Source organism: Ambystoma mexicanum, chromosome 6p (genome assembly GCF_040938575.1).
Source record: "Ambystoma mexicanum isolate Mex_15411 chromosome 6p, UKY_AmexF1_1, whole genome shotgun sequence".
In the NCBI taxonomy this organism is placed as follows: domain Eukaryota; kingdom Metazoa; phylum Chordata; class Amphibia; order Caudata; family Ambystomatidae; genus Ambystoma; species Ambystoma mexicanum.
In genome coordinates, this window is record NC_090935.1 from 1,424,077,616 (window position 1) to 1,424,096,692 (window position 19,077).

Consider the following 19,077-nt stretch of genomic DNA (forward strand, 5'->3'; position numbering starts at 1 on the left):
GGGAGGGAGGCATTGGCCTTCCCAGACTACAAACATACTATTCGGCCAGCCAAATGGCAGTCGTAAACGACTGGCTACATGGAGACACATTACTACCACACATTAGACCGATTGCCATGGGCGACCCCGCAAAATCCTCCATGGAACACCTATATCGTAAGCTGAACAATGCGGCCCCCCCCCCTTCCATGAGATCACACATGCCACGAATATGGGCGGAAAAACACAAATACATGGGATGGGAAGACAAACTTAAGCCTATACAGCCGTTATGGAACAACAGGAATCCACCAGAAATAAACAAACTTCCCAGATGGCCTAATTGGACGATGCAGGGGATAACACAAATTGGGGACGTAATACAGGAGGGCAACTTGATCCAATTCGAGGAGTTGGCATCCCCCTTTGCTCTTCCACCCACGGAACGATACCACTACAACCAATTAAGTCACGCTCTGCAAATCCACCTTCCGCCAGTGAGTAATATGCCTGAATATACCCCTATGGAACGCAACTTAAACCCCGAAAAAATCAAACAAAGTCACCTCAGTGATGTATAACGCTATCACCTCCTTCGCCACGCCTGAACTGGTAAGCCTGAAAGCAAAGTGGGAAAGAGATGTGGGAACGATTCAGCCTGAAGAATGGACAGCTGCTCTGATGTACCCCCGTGAGATAGCCATCTCATCCAGACTTAGAATTATCCAACTTAAAATCCTTCATAGAATATATCACCCAAGGGTGGCTCTCTTCTACTGGGATAGAGCGACAGACCCACGCTGCCTGCATTGTAAACGCGAAGAAGGCACCTTCTTTCATATACTCTGGGAGTGCGACATCATACAACAATAACGGAGAGCATGCTGTGACAGACTGTCGAAGACCTTAGTAAAAACAGTCCCCACGGAACCAAAGTTACTATTACTGGGGGTAGAGGATGAGATCGAACTGTCACGGTATGAAAAACTATTTCTATCAACCGCCACAGCAATAAGTAAACGGAACATAGTACAACTATGGGGATTGGAAACATCACCCAGCTTTGAACAATGGTCCACCGATATTGACATAACCTCAGCAATGGAACACAGAGTATACACCGCGAGAGGCTGCCCAGGCAAGGCAAACAAATTCTGGCAGAAATGGGAGGATAGCCGTTAACACGCCTTATACCTGCCCACCCAGTCCGATGCTGAGGGTGCAGAATGATTGTGTAATGTTCACTGTGATAATGGCACTGCTTTCTATCCTTGCTTTTGTGACCCCTTTTATGTTATGTGTCTTATATATTGTATGTTGGAGGCTAAAGGACGGGAGAGGAGACCCCTCCTAGCAATCCCCCTAATAAGTTGTAATGTTTACACTTAAACGTGTAAAATCAATAAAATATTGGATTAAAAAAAAAATGTGTGGAGTCCCTCAAGTATCTGGTATCTCGCCCACTCTCTACAACCTGTTTGTGAGGTCCCTATTTAATTTCTTGGACTCTCGGGGCATTGCCTATACCAATTATGCTGATGATACACAGCTCCTCATCCCCTTAAATGGGGACTAGGAGGCTGATAGGGAATCTCTAAATTCCATTTACGCCACAATCCAAAAGTGGATGGCTGAAAATCGGTTGTGCCTGAACAGTGAGAAAACTGAACTCCTACTCATTGGCTCACCAGGAACACTCAAGAAACTTGATGTGAAATACAGCTCCTTCCGGATCGATAACACCTCCATCCTGTGTCACAGAGTTTACTTAGACTCTAACCTTACAATGGTCAGACAGGTTAACACCATATGATCTGCCTCGGCCTACCACTTAAAATTAATCACTGCAGCCAGAACATTCTTGACTCAACAGAACTGCCTCACCATCACCAGAGCAATAATTGGGTCCCGACTTGATTATTGCAATGCCCTTCTGGTAGGCACCTCTGCAAAAAACATCAGGAAACTTTAGACAGTACAAAACAATGCTCTCAGAGCGGCCACCGGCATTTCAAGGAGGGACCACATCTCAGACACCTGGAAATCGTTTCATTGGCTTCCCATCAAGGAACGTATCATCTTTAAGACTCGCACACTCTCCAACAAATGTCTCCATAACTCAGCCCCCTGTGATGCTGGAAATGCATCGGAGGGACAGGGCCTCCGTATCCTTGTCCTTTACTGCCTTTTTATCGTGTGTTCTGTCGTGTTTTCTGCGCAAGAGTTCATGTGGGACTCCTGGCGGTGCAGCTCTCTCTCTTTTGGTTTGGTGAACAGAACCATGGGATACCCTTACGGCACCCATGGGTGGGGGTACAATCCTGTGCCCCTAGTGTATGTTTTTGGGCACCTGTGGGTGGCCCGCAGAGCAGGGTATGGGCTGGTGGCAGCTCCATGCTGAATTTGACAGGTGCTCGGAGTATCCTCCATTTTGGGATACCCAGGCCCTGCCACTGGAATCAGTTGATTCCTGATAGAAAACAAGATGGCCCCTGTGGCCTCTTGCTTTCTATTGCCGGTTACCTTGTTTTCCCAAAGTCCTGGGTAGCCCCGACTCTGTCCCTTCCCCCAACTGACTGTTGGGTGGAAGTTCCATATATGGCGATTGTTGGGTAGTCCAGTCCAGACTGGCTGGAGCCTTCCCAGTGACTGTATGTTGTGGGTACACCCTGTGGGTGGGACGTGGGTGAATTGAGTGTGTGACCTATATGCACTTCTTGTTGTGGCTATCTGGTTTCTGGTATGAGAGACCAAGACTGAGACAGCCCTGCCCGAAACTGGCCTGAATGCAGTGTGTAGTGTTCAATGGCTGGGTACTTGTCCCAATCCACATTCCTTGTTGTGAGTGTCTGAGAGGGAGGAGGATGGCCTGAATGCACTGTGTGCCTGATTGGCTGGCTGACTGCATGAATGCCCTTCTGTATGATTGGTTGCTGCGTGTGACCCAGCAGTGTGGATGAGAGACAGGATAGTATATCTGGGGACCTCTCATCACAGGAAATTGTTCAGAAGCTGTGTCTACACTTGAAGAGTAACTGGAACTGCTGATCCTCGACGCCCAGCTGGAAGAAGACGACTTGCTGTTGCATTTGCTTCCACCGGATCTGAAAGCTGCCGAATTAGTCGAAGACTGATCCGAGAGAGGACCTGGTAAGGCGCCCTCTCTTCCCGTGCTCCGAGGGACTATCGAGCACCGCTAACCTTCGCCAAAGCTCCCTGGAAGTCAGACCCTCGAAAGGCTGCCGACCCGAGATGGGACTGCCGAGGAGAACGAAGCAAAGCACCCGGACTTCGCCGCTGTCGAAGTCTATTGCCGTCAACCAGGGTTTGCAGGTTTGTGTAACCGCTGGAGGCCCGTCGAAGTTGTGTTGCCCAGCCGTGGGGACCACTTGACACCGTGCCGCCGGCGACCGGAGCCGCCAGCTCCTTTGCCTAAGAACATTTGAATCGAAGGACTCCCTTGTCCGCAACGTCGACCGTTTTGTCCCGCCAGAGAAAGTCGAGGACGACCAACGCACCAAGGAGAATCCGCCGGTGGGTTTCCCGCCACCTGAAGGCCACAAAGACTTCGACGACTCAACGCCCTTGTTGGGCCACAGTTCTTCTGAAACTCTTTGCGGTCCGGAACAATCCATCACCGAGGTGCCCCGCACACCTCATCCTCGCAGGATGTCGCTGAGGAGCACCTCCTGGATCGACATCGTGGTCTCGGCACCCTTGAACTGCTCATCGACGCCAAGTTCACCATCTTCGACGCCTCTCGACGATCCGTGGCTCCTGCTTTAAAGGGAGTCACTCAAGAAGGATCCCCCGACGCGTCTTTGAAGAACTCTACTCCACTAGGTACATTGGGGGGGTAAAAACATTATAGGAGGAAATAAGACTAACAATATATGGAATGGGCTTGTGCTATATATCTTTATTTTACAGGTTGCCCAGGTGGGGGGGATCTCCACACAGAACTGTGTCTATTGGTAGGGGCCAGTATTCTGCCCATTGTTTCAACCCTCTCGCGTTCCTTCCAATCTCTATTGATGGTTCCCTTGTTATTGATCTGTGTGACATTTTAACCGTACAGTTGATGCACTTTAATGAGATTTGATAACATTGGTGGTACCACTTTAGAATTGTATATATTTATCATTGTTGATTTCCGAGTACAAAGTGCATTATTGTGATCGTGTACAAACCTTTGAATATTAATTATATAAAGCCTGTGTTTTCAGTAATACAGTGTGTGGACATTCCTTTGTGGGGGTTCGGGGACTACACTGTACTTAAGAACCAGCCTGCATCACCTCCTGAGAAGCTAGGCCTTCATTGCTCGACTACGTTACCAATAATAGAGAATCTTGGCTGGGGTCCTCTGTGCCTCTCCTCTACCATATAGAGAGCAGAAGTACAGACACCCCCCTCCGGTCCTTTACACCCCCCCTCTACCCCTCTCAAAGATTCGCCTACCTTCCACAATCAGACCCACAAGAACAGCCTACACTAACCGTTTCACCATCCCCAAGAGCATAAGGGCGCGAGCAAGTGGGTCGAGTTTCCCAGTCATTGCAGCTACCAACGGAACTCGCTACCTCCCCTCCTGAGGCATCGATTCACACACAGCATTTAGGAAAGCAATTAAAACGCTTTCGTTTGCATAGATCTGATCCCAATACACTCTGTGCCTGATCGTGTATACTAACTTTTATGTTCTATTACCCTTCTAGTCGAAGTTTGAAATGAGTTTTCTCAATCACCTATATATCATGTATTACTGTATTCCACTAGGCTCGTGCTCTCTGTAACCTTGAGCAAGGCCTCCTGTAAATGTAACTAAGATATCTCCTTGAAACAGCGCCTCGATACCTGTGGGCTGTAATGCGCTTTACAAATCCAAATTAGGTTTATGTATCTATTTTCTTTTTAATTTCCATACTCAGAGAACACCATTAGCATTGCATGCTAATCAGTGGTCTCCAATACATCCAAGATGGCTGCCAGCCATCTCTACATGGAACAGAACGAGAAGTCTAGTCTTCTCTTTCTATTGTGACTCCTGACAACTGGTGACCATTTTGTGTTGGCTCCGCGTTCAAACGCAGATGCTGACACAAAGCAAAGCTCCGAACAAGTTCCCATTGCCATCAGTAACGCTAAAAAATATCTGGGAGTACTAATAGAAATAGAATCCTTGGATGGGGGCCTTACCGGTTGGGTAATGCCCCCATTGGGTTCCATTGCTTCAATGTTTAGGGCCGCCCTCTGCAGAATGCCAGTATGGCCAAGGTTAAAGCATGTGAATCTCTAGGTGACACATGCAGCTAAAAAGCTTGACGTTATCACCAAAAGGGCAGCTAATTTGCACATGCCAGACGACTTAACTGTTAGCCACTCACTGGAACACATTTTACCCTCATAAATTGATATCTCTGACTGTGCGCGAGCTACTGCAGGAAGCAATCACAATTAGTAATCATGATAAAGGGAACACCAGACATGTTATACAACGGATAAACCCAAGAGCCAGTTAATTTCCGCTGCACACTTAATGTATAAATAATTCACGAGGCCACAAAAGGGAACCACCAATAGAAATTGCTTACACCTATACATAAACTGCTTGAAGAATGATTTATGCATAAGACACTTGTAACCAATATTACAGAAGAAACACAAAATTCATATTTAGGGACTCTCAGTTGAGAGTAGTAATGAGAAATGTGTTGCTTTATATAAGTTTATCGATCGAGGGGGGAGAATCATTAAGAAGGTGATAAGCTAATGTTGAGGGAATAAGGCCATGAAGAAGCACGCCTTGGGGGTTTCATCTTGCCCAACGCGAACTGTGTTGGTCTGTCCTTTGAATTAGTTTTCAAATCATTAGGATATATATCAGCACCTTGGTGTAAGGCGCTCTATAAATTGATTATTGGTGCAATTATTCAAACCAAATGTTTAATAAGAGAATTGTAATCCTATGAAGCAAGTTCTTTTGGAAATACAGATGCATTAGGATTGATCATTGTAGAGTAAATTGAATTGTAATATGAACACTATCAAAATCAAACCACTGCAACATATCAATTCAATTGAAATCATTTAATGTAATCATTGTTTCAAGAGTATTTATTAATCAAGGTATCGGCACAGTATTTTTGTCTCTAAATCCATGCTCATGCATATGCATTTTGGAGGCAACCCATATTTCTTCCCACGTTGGATTTCTTCATTGTTGCCATCCCTAACTCAAGTGGAGACCGCACACCCGTTCCGAACAACCTATCTGGCTATTGCTTATGTGCAAATAAGTCTGAGACTAGCCCACCTTACTATCTTTACCTTTCCCGGTCATGAGCAATAATTGTCTAGCAAACGTATTGAGAATACTGTGTAGAGTTACCTCATCCCATTGATACAATATTAATCTGTTTGATGCCTAGCTCATCATTGTATCCGAGCATATTGGCCGACAGGCTCACATATTGTCCCTGCGTTAACCTTCATTCACTACCATCAAGGTGCTACTTACTTATAAGTGTCTCTGCATGTTAACTTCATTGTTAATCCAATCGTTTCATACTCTATATATCATTGACCATTTATGTTGTATGCACCGCTGATTGACACCACCTTTTAGACGCTAGTGAGATGCTGTGAACAAACTGTAGCCACTGTTAGCCTACTAGACGGCTATGTACCGCATTGACACCGTATTAGTCAATTGTTGTGCATCTTGCAAATAATGCATGCCACCACTTATCTAAAGCGTTTAACCACATTGATAATTACAGGCGGTTGCATAATCACACCAGTGCGATACTCTTGCCTAACAGCCAACGATTGCATGTAATGTGGATGGTTACTACTGCTTACCTACATCACTGCGACACAAATTTGTGCAATACTACAATTGTTTGACTGTATTTATAGATGCGATCTCTCTGCTACCATACTAGATCGCAATGCGTATCCTACCCAAGTCTTGGCACTGCTGAAACCTAGCCTGCTAGCCTAGCTCCTCACCATATCTCTTAACTCACTATGCATTGGATTTATTGGACATACTGCATACTTCCCCTGCTCCTTTCGTCCATCCATATCATAAGTCAGCTTTGAACGCTTGTACATACTACTCACATTCCCACACGACATATGCAAAAAACTCAACAGAACATTGCATGCCTCTCACACCCCCAGCCTCACCCACCTTTTGAGCTGCTATTCCCTACCCTCCCCTACCGTCACCTCGCATTCTCACAGCACCAAGCCTTACAACACCATGCCTAGCGCTTAAGCCTTACCTGAACACGCCAGCCCTATGGCTGGAACATTTTACAACTAAACCTACACAAAAACAACCAAACCTACACCAAAACAACCATGTGCTCTCCACCTTAGGAACTTCAGACTGAGCTTGAGATGTAGCCATAAACCACAACACCCACATCATCCTACCAACACCAAATCCCTCACTTTCCAGGGTAACCTCACAACAGTACCTAAACACACAAGAACCATGACACCTACCCACAAAAACACCCCAGTTGTCAGGACACTAGCCCCTTCATTGCAAATGATATACCAATCAAAGGAGTCCTAGTTAATGCTAGATCTCTCCTAGCGCATGCGCTCGACATTGCCGACTTTATTGTAACCCAAGACGTTGACTTCCTAGCCATTACTGAAACGTGGTTGCACGCAGCAGCTGGACCCTCACTGTCCTTGGCCCTCCCTGATAACTACATAACTACACTATCATCAGATGTGACAGGAACACTAACCAAGCTAAAGGCAGAGGCGTTGCCTTCATCTTAAAAAGCTCCCTTGACTCAGACCCATCCCTAATCAACAGATTCCTTCTGCTGAACTACTATCAGTTGCCGATATCATCCAATCAAACTGCTACAGTGCATCTAATATATCGTCCACCAGGACCCATCTCTACCTTCACTGACAATATTACCTCCCTCTTTGCAGCTAACACCGAGCCTAACTCCCAAATTATACTACTTGGGGACCTTAATCTAGGTTACCATGACCCTAATGACCAGAAAGCTATAGCTCTTGCCAGAACATTAACAGATCTAGGATTTACCCATCATATCCAGGAACCCACACACATCAAAGGTAGAACCCTTGACTGGCACACTGATCTGAATTGTAGCATCAACAAAGTGTCCATTACACCGTGTATCTGGTCCAATCATCATAAGATAACTTTCTCTATCACCACGGTTTCCATTCTACTGAGAATTTTGGACCGTGGCGCCTATTTAGAAATACAGGACTATCTAGAATCTAACAAACTTCTTGGTCTCCGAGAGCTTCCGTCCTAGGCATGGGACAGAAACTGCCCTTATCGATTTAAAAAACACAAATCAAAGAACTAAAAAAGACAAAGGCAAATTAGCACTTTTACTGCTGCTTGACCTCTCGGCAGCATTTGATTTGGTCAACCACCAAATTCTCTGCCACCACCTCGAAATTGCAGTCCACTTCTCTGATGAAGCCACCTCCTGGATCAGTTCCTTCTTGGCAAACAGAACCATGAGGGTTTTCTCCCCTTTTGCCTCTGCTGAACCGTCACCAGTCCCTTGCGTGGTCCTGCAAGGGTCCTGTGTCTCCTTGACGCTTCACAACATGTTCCCAAAGCCACTCTTTGATATTCTTGACTATCTGGGTGTCACATACACCCATTATGCGGATGATACCCAGATACTCATCCCTATCACTGGTGACTACGAGACAGACTCAAAAGCCCGCAACGATGTCTACACAGTCATTCAGGCCTGGATGGTGCATCACAGGCTCTGTTTAAATGATGAAAAGACAGAGTTACTCATTCTTGGATCCAACCTGTGACTTAATAAACTGGATTCGGCCTTCAAATCATTTGTCATTGACGTAACAACACCAAGGTATCCAATGACACAAAAACTTTAGGTATCTCTCTCGACTCCACCTTATCCTTTACGAGACAAACTAATACTGTGGTCTCGGCATGAGCCTACACATGCAAACTTATTACAGCATGCAGACCTTTCCTTTCCAAGGCCAACTGTATTATCCTTGCCAGAACACTCATTATGACTAAAATGGATTACTGCAACGCTGTGTACTTTGGGACTAGTTAAAGGGACATTAACAAGCTACAGGTAACCCAAAATAATGCCATAAGGGCTGCTCTGAATATTCCTAGGAAACTACATATATCAGACACCAGACGCAGTCTGCACTGGCTCCTGGTCGCTCACAGAATATCACTTAAAACACTTGCACGCACTCATAAGTGCCAAGCCAACCTCGCCCCCGATTACTTAGGCAATTGATTCACTATACACCTCGACCCAGCCTACTAGATCTGCCCAAGCCCACTCCCTGTCCATGCCTAGATTTAAGCTGCAGAAAGCAGGGGGGGGTCATGCTTCCCAGTCCTAGCAGCTAAACTTTGGAACACATTCCCCAACTCACTCAGAGCTGAACCCTCTTATCACTCATTCAAGAGCAAAGCCAGAATCTGGCTCTTTGAGCAGGATCAAGCTGGCACCAGCCTAGGATAAACTATGCCAAGCTGGCATCGGCCCAAACCCAGTCCCATCCGGTAACTTGTCTCATCTTGTAAATGTGCTGCATTAGCTGTTGTATTCCTATGTAAACCTTGTGTAATCTTACTCCTATTGTATTGAATATCACACTTGTCATTGTTTTGGCTGCACTTGCGCATTATTGTACTCTGCTGTCACTATGTTCTGTACCATGTATGGTTTATTATCCGTAACTTATGTACACCTAAGAAATGCGCCAAGATGCCACAGGGCCAGGCGCGCAATACAAATAAAATAAACAAATATACATATTTTTGGTTTTATATGACATACATTGTAACTGTGGAATTAAAGTGCTGCTAGCTTTATACAAGTCATTGGAAAAAGTTTGAGAAACTATGAATCTTGCTTTGTTGTTAGGTCTGATAATTTTCAGACATCAATTAGCTAACTAGCGACCAGGCCTTGCAGGTCCAGGATGGCAAGACCTTTTTAGCCCAATGTACTTCAATATGAGTTTGTTAAGAGAAACCAACCTGTTTCCTCAGCAAGCCGATATCATCTTTGCACTCCTCCTCTTCCCAATGTGCATGCAGGTATGACTCAACGTTTTCTTTTATATAGGGGAACAATATGTCCTGCAAAACATCAAAGAACGATTAACGGTCTTAGGCGATGAGAATGCAAGGATTTTGGGATTGGGTACAAACCAATTGCCTAGAGAAGGAGCTCCGTTTGCAGACAGTCATTGAGTGATAGAGCAATGGCCTGGAAATGTTTTATGGTATGGAAATTGGTCAGTATTCAGAAGGTACAGAGCAAGTCATCTCTTTGTGTCAATGCCACTCCGATGCATATTCCACAATGCCAGATGAAGGTGAGCCGGAGCGGATAGAAAAATTATGCATGTAGGTCCATCGCCTATACTCACAATCAGGTTTGGTAGCCCCAGAACATGCATACTTTCCTTGCATGCCCGTCGAATGTCATTCAATCTGGTAACGCTGCTTTGGATAAAAGCAATGCCTTTTATCCAAGTGATTGGTAAGTGTGAGAAACTTTGCCCACTTTGATTAAATAGATTGTTAACTACTTTTCCAGAATGAAATGTGTGCTTTGTCCATTTGAGGTATTGAGCCAATACCTCATGAATTAACTTCTAGTAGGCGGTAATTTACCGTAGTTACCACAGTCACATCAATGGAAGAGAAAATTGTCCACACACACAAAGAGGTACATAACACTGCAGGCAGTCTTTCAGTGCGCTGTGGATGCCCAATAGTTTTGAAAAATCGCTCTGTTAGAGCAAAACATGCCAGCATTACCCCTTAGTGTTTTCTATTTTTGCACAATAAACAATGCACTCAAGGATATGGGTTTACCCAAACACAAAAACCACCATCACTGGCTTGACTGTGCCAAGTATGCCATGCCACCTCTTATCTAAAACTTTTATTCAAGCATAACAAGGACATTTTGTCGTGTGCCGTAATTAGTAATTTTTCTTCTGTTTTTATCATAACATGAAACATAAAATAGAAATGTAGAAAAAGAAGGTCAGGCGCGCACTCTGGTTCCAAGTCATTTAATCCTGATGTAAGTAATAACAGGGTTGAATCCCAACACAGTTCAAAAAATAATAACAGGGCTGAATCCCAGATCCAAATAGTCCCAACAATGTTAAAAAATTACCAGGGTTAAATCCCAACTGCTACAGTTCCAAAGCACAATAGTTAGTTCTGCTCCTCCAAGTACTTTCAAGTCTCAAACTCTCATCAGGGAGGCTGTGTTAGCTGTGTTCCTTTTCAGGTGTTGCTAATTACTTTTTTTCAATTTCAGTCTCAAAGGATTCTGGTTATTGTAGTGATGGCACAAGTGTTTCATTCGGGAGACCAGGAACCAACTCCCCTCCAAACACAAATCTTACCCACAATTGGGGGAGGGGAGAAAACCATGAATATGGCTCTCCAAAGTGGGGGCATAATAGCCCCGGTGCTGCTGCCTCTGGAGCCAGAGTGCGCGCCTGACCACCTTTTTCTACTTAATGTTACAGGAGACCCGGGCTCCAGAGGCAGCAGCACCGGGGCTATTATGCCATATTTGTGTTTGGAGGGGAGTTGGTTTGAGATTTGAAAGTACTTGGAGGAGAACAACTAACTATTGTGCTTTGGAACTGTAGCAGTTGGGATTTAACCCTGGTACTTTTTGAACATTGTTGGGACTATTTGCATCTGGGATTCAGCCCTGTTATTTTTTGAACTGTGTTGGGATTCAACCCTGTTATCACTTACATCAGAATTAAATGACTTGGAACCAGAGTGCGCGCCTGACCTTTTTCTACATAAAATAGAAATGAACTTCACTTTGCACGTAAGGGACGTTGTCACGAGAGATGTGTGCTAAGAGTAGTATTAAGTAGGAAATTGGGCGATAATATCATGACAAATCACCAATAAAATGATATATGGCACAACACTATTCTCCATTAGCCAAGTCTGAGTAGGGTTTTTCCTACAGTCCAAGTTGAAACAAATCATTGCTAGGTGACCGTAGGTTTTACTTTAAGGCATAGTGAGGTCATGATTTGCCCAGAATGACACAATTTAGTAAAGTAGGAATTGGAAAACTGGGACTTTAGCCAGTATCCCATCATGCCATTTTTAGTTTTACACACATCCAATTTTTTCAAGACCAAAATTAATACTCTCTAGATCTGACTTGCACGCCGATTTGCTGCTCCGTAGCTAGGTTTGCGCTTTATAAAACACCAGCCTACATGCCAATTTACATGTTAAATCAACCAGGAAATGGATAAGAAATATGTTAAAGGATATTTGTACCGCGCACTATCACCACCAAAGTGGTCCCCTGGCGGCTCTGAAAGAGGGAGGGGGGGGCGAGTTAGTGGGAATGAGCTGGAAAAGTGCAAGATAGCAGTGATGTGCTGTTGGCAGCCTCAGCCCGGTGGGTGCGTTGGCTGGGCTTGGGGTGTTTTACAGTCGATAGTCGTCGTGTGCAAATCTATGTGCGGTTTGTTATGTTGTTGCAGTGTAGTGAAGTTTTTGCGGTTTGCTGCGTTTTAGGCTTGTGGTTGTGTTTGGTTAGAGTTTGAGAGGTGTATGCCGAGGGATAAAATTGTTAGTGGATTGGTTAGTTGGCATTGCTGTCCCTGCAATTATGTCTAGGTGTGATGCCTGCTATCATTCACTATTACATCGGAGTGTGGCGCTTGAAATTTTCAATATTCTGTCTAGATGTGAGGCTGGCTAGCGCTCACGATAACATTCTAGTGTTGCACTTGTCATCATTCACAGTTTCATTTAAGTGTTCTAACATTCACATTTTTGTCCAGATGAAACACAGGCTAAGGCTAAGAATTGCATGTAAGTGTGGCACATGCTAACATTCACATTTCTATCTAGATGTGACGCAAGATAAGGCTAAAAATTCAATCTAAGTGTGGCACATGCTAACATTCACATTTCTATCTAGATGTGACGCAGGCTAAGGTTAAGAATTCCATCCAAGATTATTATACCTGTCTAAAGGTGACGCAGGCTAATCTTGACCGTTCTCTATAGGTGTAGCACTTGTTACCATTGGCTAGTGTGTTAGTGTGTGATGCAATGCAACATTAACAGTCCAGCCAAGAGTGGATTTGGGCTGGTGGTCACTAATCTCTCTAAGTGTGGCAGTCTATTATGGGGAGGTAAGGTAGAGTGGTGAGGGCTTTCTGGAGTAGAGTAATTGCTCTACACCCCACCGATGCCACACTTACAGTTTTGTTGGTGTCTGTTGGCTGCTGGCTTCCTTTGCGGACACCTGCAGACCTCTTGGAGCCGCCAATGCAGGAGCCGCCCTTTGCCTCGAGGGGGCTGCCAGGCAGTGGGGTGCCCTTGATGAGGGTGCAATGGGCCAATCAGAGCCAGAGGGAGGTGGGGATAAGGGAAGCCTGGAACTGGGAAGCCCGGGGAGAAGACCGCACTACCGCCATGCACTGCATCCTTTTTAAGGCACTGGTGCTATTTTGGGGGGATTGGCTGGGGCAATAGGGGCAAAGATGCAACTCACCTTGCCTGGGGATTTCCAGCAATGTCCTGCCTAATACCAGGCAAATCAAGTACTCTTCACCCTCAAACAGATCACGAGCACGAGAGAGACTGAATATCTGCAATTAGACTGCAATGTAATCTAGAAAACGCACGAGTTAAAAACAAGCCTGTGGTGTTCGACACTTTGCAATGTGAAACTTAAGGAAGGGGAAATACTTATTATGTTACAATCGAGGCGCCGTTGGTTTGTCATGAATAATGTTTGAGAAGATGAAGAGCTTGGTTAAATAGAACAAACGCCCACACAGTAATAGAGGTGATGAAATAATTAAGAAACCCATGAGTACGAGTAGAGGCTGCGTGCGCATCTATAAATGCAATAAATACAAGGAGCATGAGTGCAAAGAACTCGCCTGGCGTTACATGTGGAAGATCTGTTAAACTGGGCTGCCTCATTTGCATTTAAGCTTGTAGCTAACTGGTTATATGATATTGATAGGTCATTTATAACGCGCATGTAAGTGTTTCTAGTTTTGCATTCCAGTTTGTATGACACAGATTAACAAGCCAAGAGGGCCGGAGTGCTGCAAAGAGGAAATAGATAAGGACATATTTCATAGCTCTCAACTCACACGCTTTTGGCGGGTGTCACCCGCTTGTAAACAGCTGACTCACCCGCCAAGGCTCCTTCATGCCCATTCGTTTCAATGGGCCTCTCACCCGCCAAAAGTAAAATCGGGTGTTTTCACCCGCCTTTGCGACATAAATGGTTGAGAGCTATGCATATTTGCAAGGTGGGTGTTTGATGGCCAAGCATCTGTACAGCACACTGCTCTGTGACCAGGAAGCAGGAATTTAAGTGGGCCGATGCAAGGCAGCAAAGGGCCGCGGCAATCCCAAAAAACATTGCCTTTCTTGAACTTGATCTCTATCTAGGCGTCCTCAAGGAAGAGACCGGCATGGCAGCAAAACAAACAGGAGTCTGCGCGAGTATATTCTTAAGTAGCCTGGGGCGGAAGAAGAGTATGTAAAAAAAATCTGTAAAGTCAATGCACACGTTACATGGTCCTTCTCCTGATCTTTGAGTTTGCGGTTTGGAATTACCAAAAATGGCTTCCTCTATTCAGTATAAGCTTTGCTAACAGTTTGCATTTAATCAGGCAGGGTATTCAACTGAGAGTGCTTTCCAATTCAAAAGTATGCATCTTCAGGCAGCGTGACCGGGATCTAGTGCAGCCTGTTCCATCTCTAATCAGAAGTGCATGCTCCAACAGCGTTTGGTTTGTTTGACAGTGTGCGTCTCTATTCTAGCAGTACGTTATTTTAGTAGTTCAGGCAGCGCACGTTAGCAAAGCCCGCTATTGTTTCTGCTAGCAGCTTTTCTAACATCCCTCACCTTCACATAACTGATAGGCGTCGTGGTGCCCTCAATGTCGAGAAGAACAACAGATGTCCCCACAGGTAGCATTACGGGACGCGGCGCCATCTCCTGTCAAAAGGAGCAGAGATTTCACAACACAACAGCCTGTACAGGAAAATCCAAGGCAAATCCCCGCCCCCACACGTGTGCCATATTTCCGGGTGTAGAAACCAGTTCCTGTTAGAGAAACGGACCTAGCAACGTGTCCCCACCACCATCATACGTAACTTTAACTTTACGTTGCATGTAAAACATTTCTTTAAACGTTTCCTGTGGTTCGTGATTCTTCTAAACAGCCTGGAGCCGGGCTGGCCTCGGACCCTTGAGTCCTCTTGATTATGAACAAAACGAGCGAAATGCCTGAGTCGGAATGTCAATGAAGTATTATGGCTCAAGAGTCCATTAAGGAGCTGCACCTAGAAGTATCTCAAGGTTGCTTTATTTTTCGGTCAATGACAGCTGCGATTTTGCATTTAACCTCTTTACTGACATGTCAGCAGCAAAGAACATGAATGAATATCTTGAACGATATTCTGGGGGCTGTTCAGTCATTGAGCCTCATTACTAGTTGGCCTGTGCATTATTAACGTGTTAATATTTACCAGCACGTTACCGCACCAACCAACTATGCGTTTTTACTAGCAACAATGGGCCTCATTACAAGGTAGGCGTTCCAGTAATATCGATACTGGTAAGTGAACACCGGCATCGCATACCAGACTGGTGCATTACGACCCGCGTTGCCGGTAGCGGGACCCGCAGTGACCGGGTAGCACCTACCTGGTATGGGCGCAGGCACACAGCAGCCGTGCTAGTAACACCGGCCAAGGAAGCGATCATTATGTGCTGCACGGACATGAACCTACCGGCATCCAGATGCCGGTAAGAACGTTGCATCGCAGGATAGGCGTTAATAGAAATCTGCTGTGTTACAAACTGCCACAGGTGCACACAATCAGCAAAGGTGGAGGCAATGGAGTCAGGCACAGCACAAAAGGAGCACACCCGCACACCACACCCCTTCCAAGTCCAAAATGATACCATTAGCAATTGCCATACAGGGGCTGGAGGACATGCCTGCACTGCTACTACTCCAGCAGGCACTAAACCAGGGGATGCAGAGGAGGCGCAGGAGGAGAAGGAGGGTGAGACTGTGCCAGCACACACCACCAGTGCAGGAAGTGGTACCCCGCAGGCAGCCACCAATCCCTCACATAAGGGCCAGTCCATTTGACTTAACGCCTGCACAGATACACACCCTGTACCGCCTGGACAGGGACACAATACGCACAATTGTGGATCTCATTCACAATGACCTGGTCAGCCTGATCAACATCCATACCGCCATCCCCCCTCTGCTGAAGGTAGTGTCTGTGCTCCACTTCCTTGCCACAGGCACCTACCAGCACACAGTGGGGCAGCTGCATGGCATCTCACAACCATGTTTCTCCCGTGTGCTCAACCAGGTGCTGGATGCACTCCTGAAACATGCAAGGCACTACATATCGCTACCACGGACTGCAGAGGAGGTGAATGCCACCAAAATTGCATTCTATGCACTGGCAGGCATGCCAAACGTCATTGGTGCCATCGACTGCACCCATGTGGAGCTGGTAGTCCGGCATGCCGTGGAGGTAGTGTACCGCAACCGGAAGCTCTACCACTCCCTGAATGTCCAGATGGTGTGTGACGCAGGCAAGATAATAACGCATTGCAGTGCCAGATTTCCGGGATCAACACATGAAGCAATGGTGCTGCGCAACTCCCCGCTTCCCTGCTACATGGAACGACACGCTGCAGGACGTGCCTGGCTGTTGGGTAAGTCCAACCACAGGGCCATGGGGGTTGTTGTTGGGGGATGGGGGGACCGCAAGCATACGTAACCTGTCTGCTGGCTGGGCCATGGGGTTGTTGTTGGGGGGGAACCACAAGCATACGTAACCTGTCTGCTGGCTGGGCCATGGAGGTTGTAGTTAGGGGGGGGGGGGCACAAGCATACATAACCTGTCTGCTGGCTGGGCCATGGTGGTTGTAGTTGGGGGGACCACAAGCATACGTAACCTGTCTGCTGGCTGGGCCATGGAGGTTGTTGTTGGCGGGGGGGACACTGTCCTGGGTGCCAAACACTGTGACCCCAATGAGTATGACGGGATACGTGCGACTGACAATGGAACCAGATGTGCCATGACCGCACAGCCATGTGTAAATGGTAGCCATGAACACACCATCCGCCCCTGCACGTGCACAAGGTACATCATCAGACCACAACCACAGGTATCACAATGCACCAACCTGCAGTCACAATGCATTATTCACACGAGCGCAGCAAAGTACAGCGCAGGTCATGCAGACATGACTGAGCCTAATCCAACTGCCTCTCAGGGAATGCCCTGTCACTGCTTCTGCCCGACAGGTACACCGCACACCGCCATACCATACACAGCACCTGAAGGGACACCCAAAAAAACAATGGCACATGGATGTACAAAATAGAATCTAGCAAGTGGTAAACACCCCTGACAGATGTGCGACTGCTGCAGGACCAATACACAGTACCTCACTTCCACCATGCCAGTTGACACTCAGCGCCATCACAGAATTGTCTCCCTACACTGGCGGACCATACCACCAATTCCATTGTGCAATGGTCACATGGGTGAAGGCGGTAACGGACATGTACATGGTGCCATCATGTGTATGGAAGCATGTTTGGCAAAAAAACGTGTATCATGTTGCACATCAGGGAAATCCATTATCCAGTGCCCTACATGCATACTGGACCTTCCACCACAACACAGCCATCACGTGAGCACATCATGAACCTACTGACATCATCTGTGTGAGTGCTGTGTCGGGTGTCAAGGTCCCTATGATCTGTACGTTACCCATGCTCCCCTACCGTGGATCAACCTCGGGTTCACCGACCTGAGTGTTGCTCTAATTGAATGGCAATAGCTGGCAGTGAAGATCTCTTGCATCTGACCACGAACAATGTACAGCCAGTGTACACAAGGAATGCCAAAAACACTCACAATGAAAATCTCAATTGCTCCCATACAGGTGATGCTGGGTATCCCCTGAAGCCGTGGCTCCTCACCCCTGTCAGGCAGCCACTCACCAGGCACGAAGAGGACTACAATCGTGCACATGCACGCACTCGTGTGATGATTGAGCAGACTTTTGGGCTGTTGAAGGCACGGTTTCGCTGCCTCAGCAGGTCTGGTGGGGCACTCATATACGGCCCTGAAAAGGTGGGGAAGATAGTATTGGTATGTGCCATGCTGCACAACATGTGCATCCGGCGCAATGTACCCCTGCCACCTGACATGGATCAAATTCCACCGGAAGATGAGGAGGAGGATGGGGAAGATGCTGCATATCGGCCAGAGCAGAATGTGCCTGAAGGACGTGCTGTACGCCAATCTTTGATTGCACAATATTTCTGATGTACTGGGTTATACAAGGCACTTGGGATGTTGAACACTGGGCACTGTTGACAAATAAATTCACACACACTCAATAATCAATGTCCAGTTATGTGTTCTTCATATGCACACCAGTTGCATTAAGGAAATGTGAACTATGTACAAAAAACAGGTATAAATGTGTACCTAACACCTTTGTTGTCCTACAAAGTGCCCACCACCCCATCCCTCAACTCCCCCACAGACCCACGCCCCCACCCACCACCCCATCCCTCCACGCCCACACCCATCACCCCCATCCCTCAACTTGCCCACACCGCCCACCCCATCCCTCAACTCCCCCACCCACCACCCCCATCCCTCAACTCCCCCACACGCCCCTGCACCCAGTCCAAGTCCAACCAGACTCCCTCCTACATGTATGTCCGGCTCCTGACGGCCCCTTTTGGATGGAGGGTGTTGCTTCTCTGGCCGGCACATGCTGCCTAGCGACCTACGCAGCGGGACTCGTCTGGGTCGAGCTTTCCAGGGTTGTGCTCGCCGATGGTGGCGGTTGTGGTTCAGCCGGTGCAGCATGCTGTTGGGCCATGTTGGCGGCCAACTGTGTGAGCGCCTGCGTCACAGATTCCATACCTTCGCGCACCCGCCTGGCCACACGGTACACA

At 46.7% G+C, this 19,077-nt stretch overlaps 2 protein-coding genes across 3 annotated transcripts in view; one reads left to right on the plus strand and one right to left on the minus strand.

The window, feature by feature from the left end:
- The window catches only part of ENOPH1 (enolase-phosphatase 1), a 465,841-nt gene extending 450,623 nt beyond the window's left edge, over positions 1 to 15,218 (minus strand). The window contains exons 1-2 of one of the 2 annotated variants that reach the window (XM_069626148.1): positions 14,964 to 15,218; positions 10,052 to 10,153 (exon numbers count right to left, since the gene is read on the minus strand). In XM_069626148.1, coding sequence (XP_069482249.1) covers positions 10,052 to 10,153; positions 14,964 to 15,053 — 192 coding nt within the window. In that variant the 5' untranslated portion in view covers positions 15,054 to 15,218. The remainder of the gene's footprint in view (positions 1 to 10,051; positions 10,154 to 14,963) is intronic. The other variant, XM_069626149.1, reaches the window with a different exon arrangement.
- A 23-nt stretch (positions 15,219 to 15,241) lies between these two features.
- LOC138510462 (putative nuclease HARBI1) lies at positions 15,242 to 18,510 on the plus strand. Its single transcript, XM_069626147.1, has 2 exons — positions 15,242 to 16,805; positions 18,048 to 18,510. Exons 1-2 carry the CDS (start codon positions 16,022 to 16,024, stop codon positions 18,431 to 18,433), a joined length of 1,170 nt encoding a protein of 389 aa, XP_069482248.1. The 5' UTR covers positions 15,242 to 16,021; the 3' UTR covers positions 18,434 to 18,510.
- Positions 18,511 to 19,077: the final 567 nt, after the last annotated feature.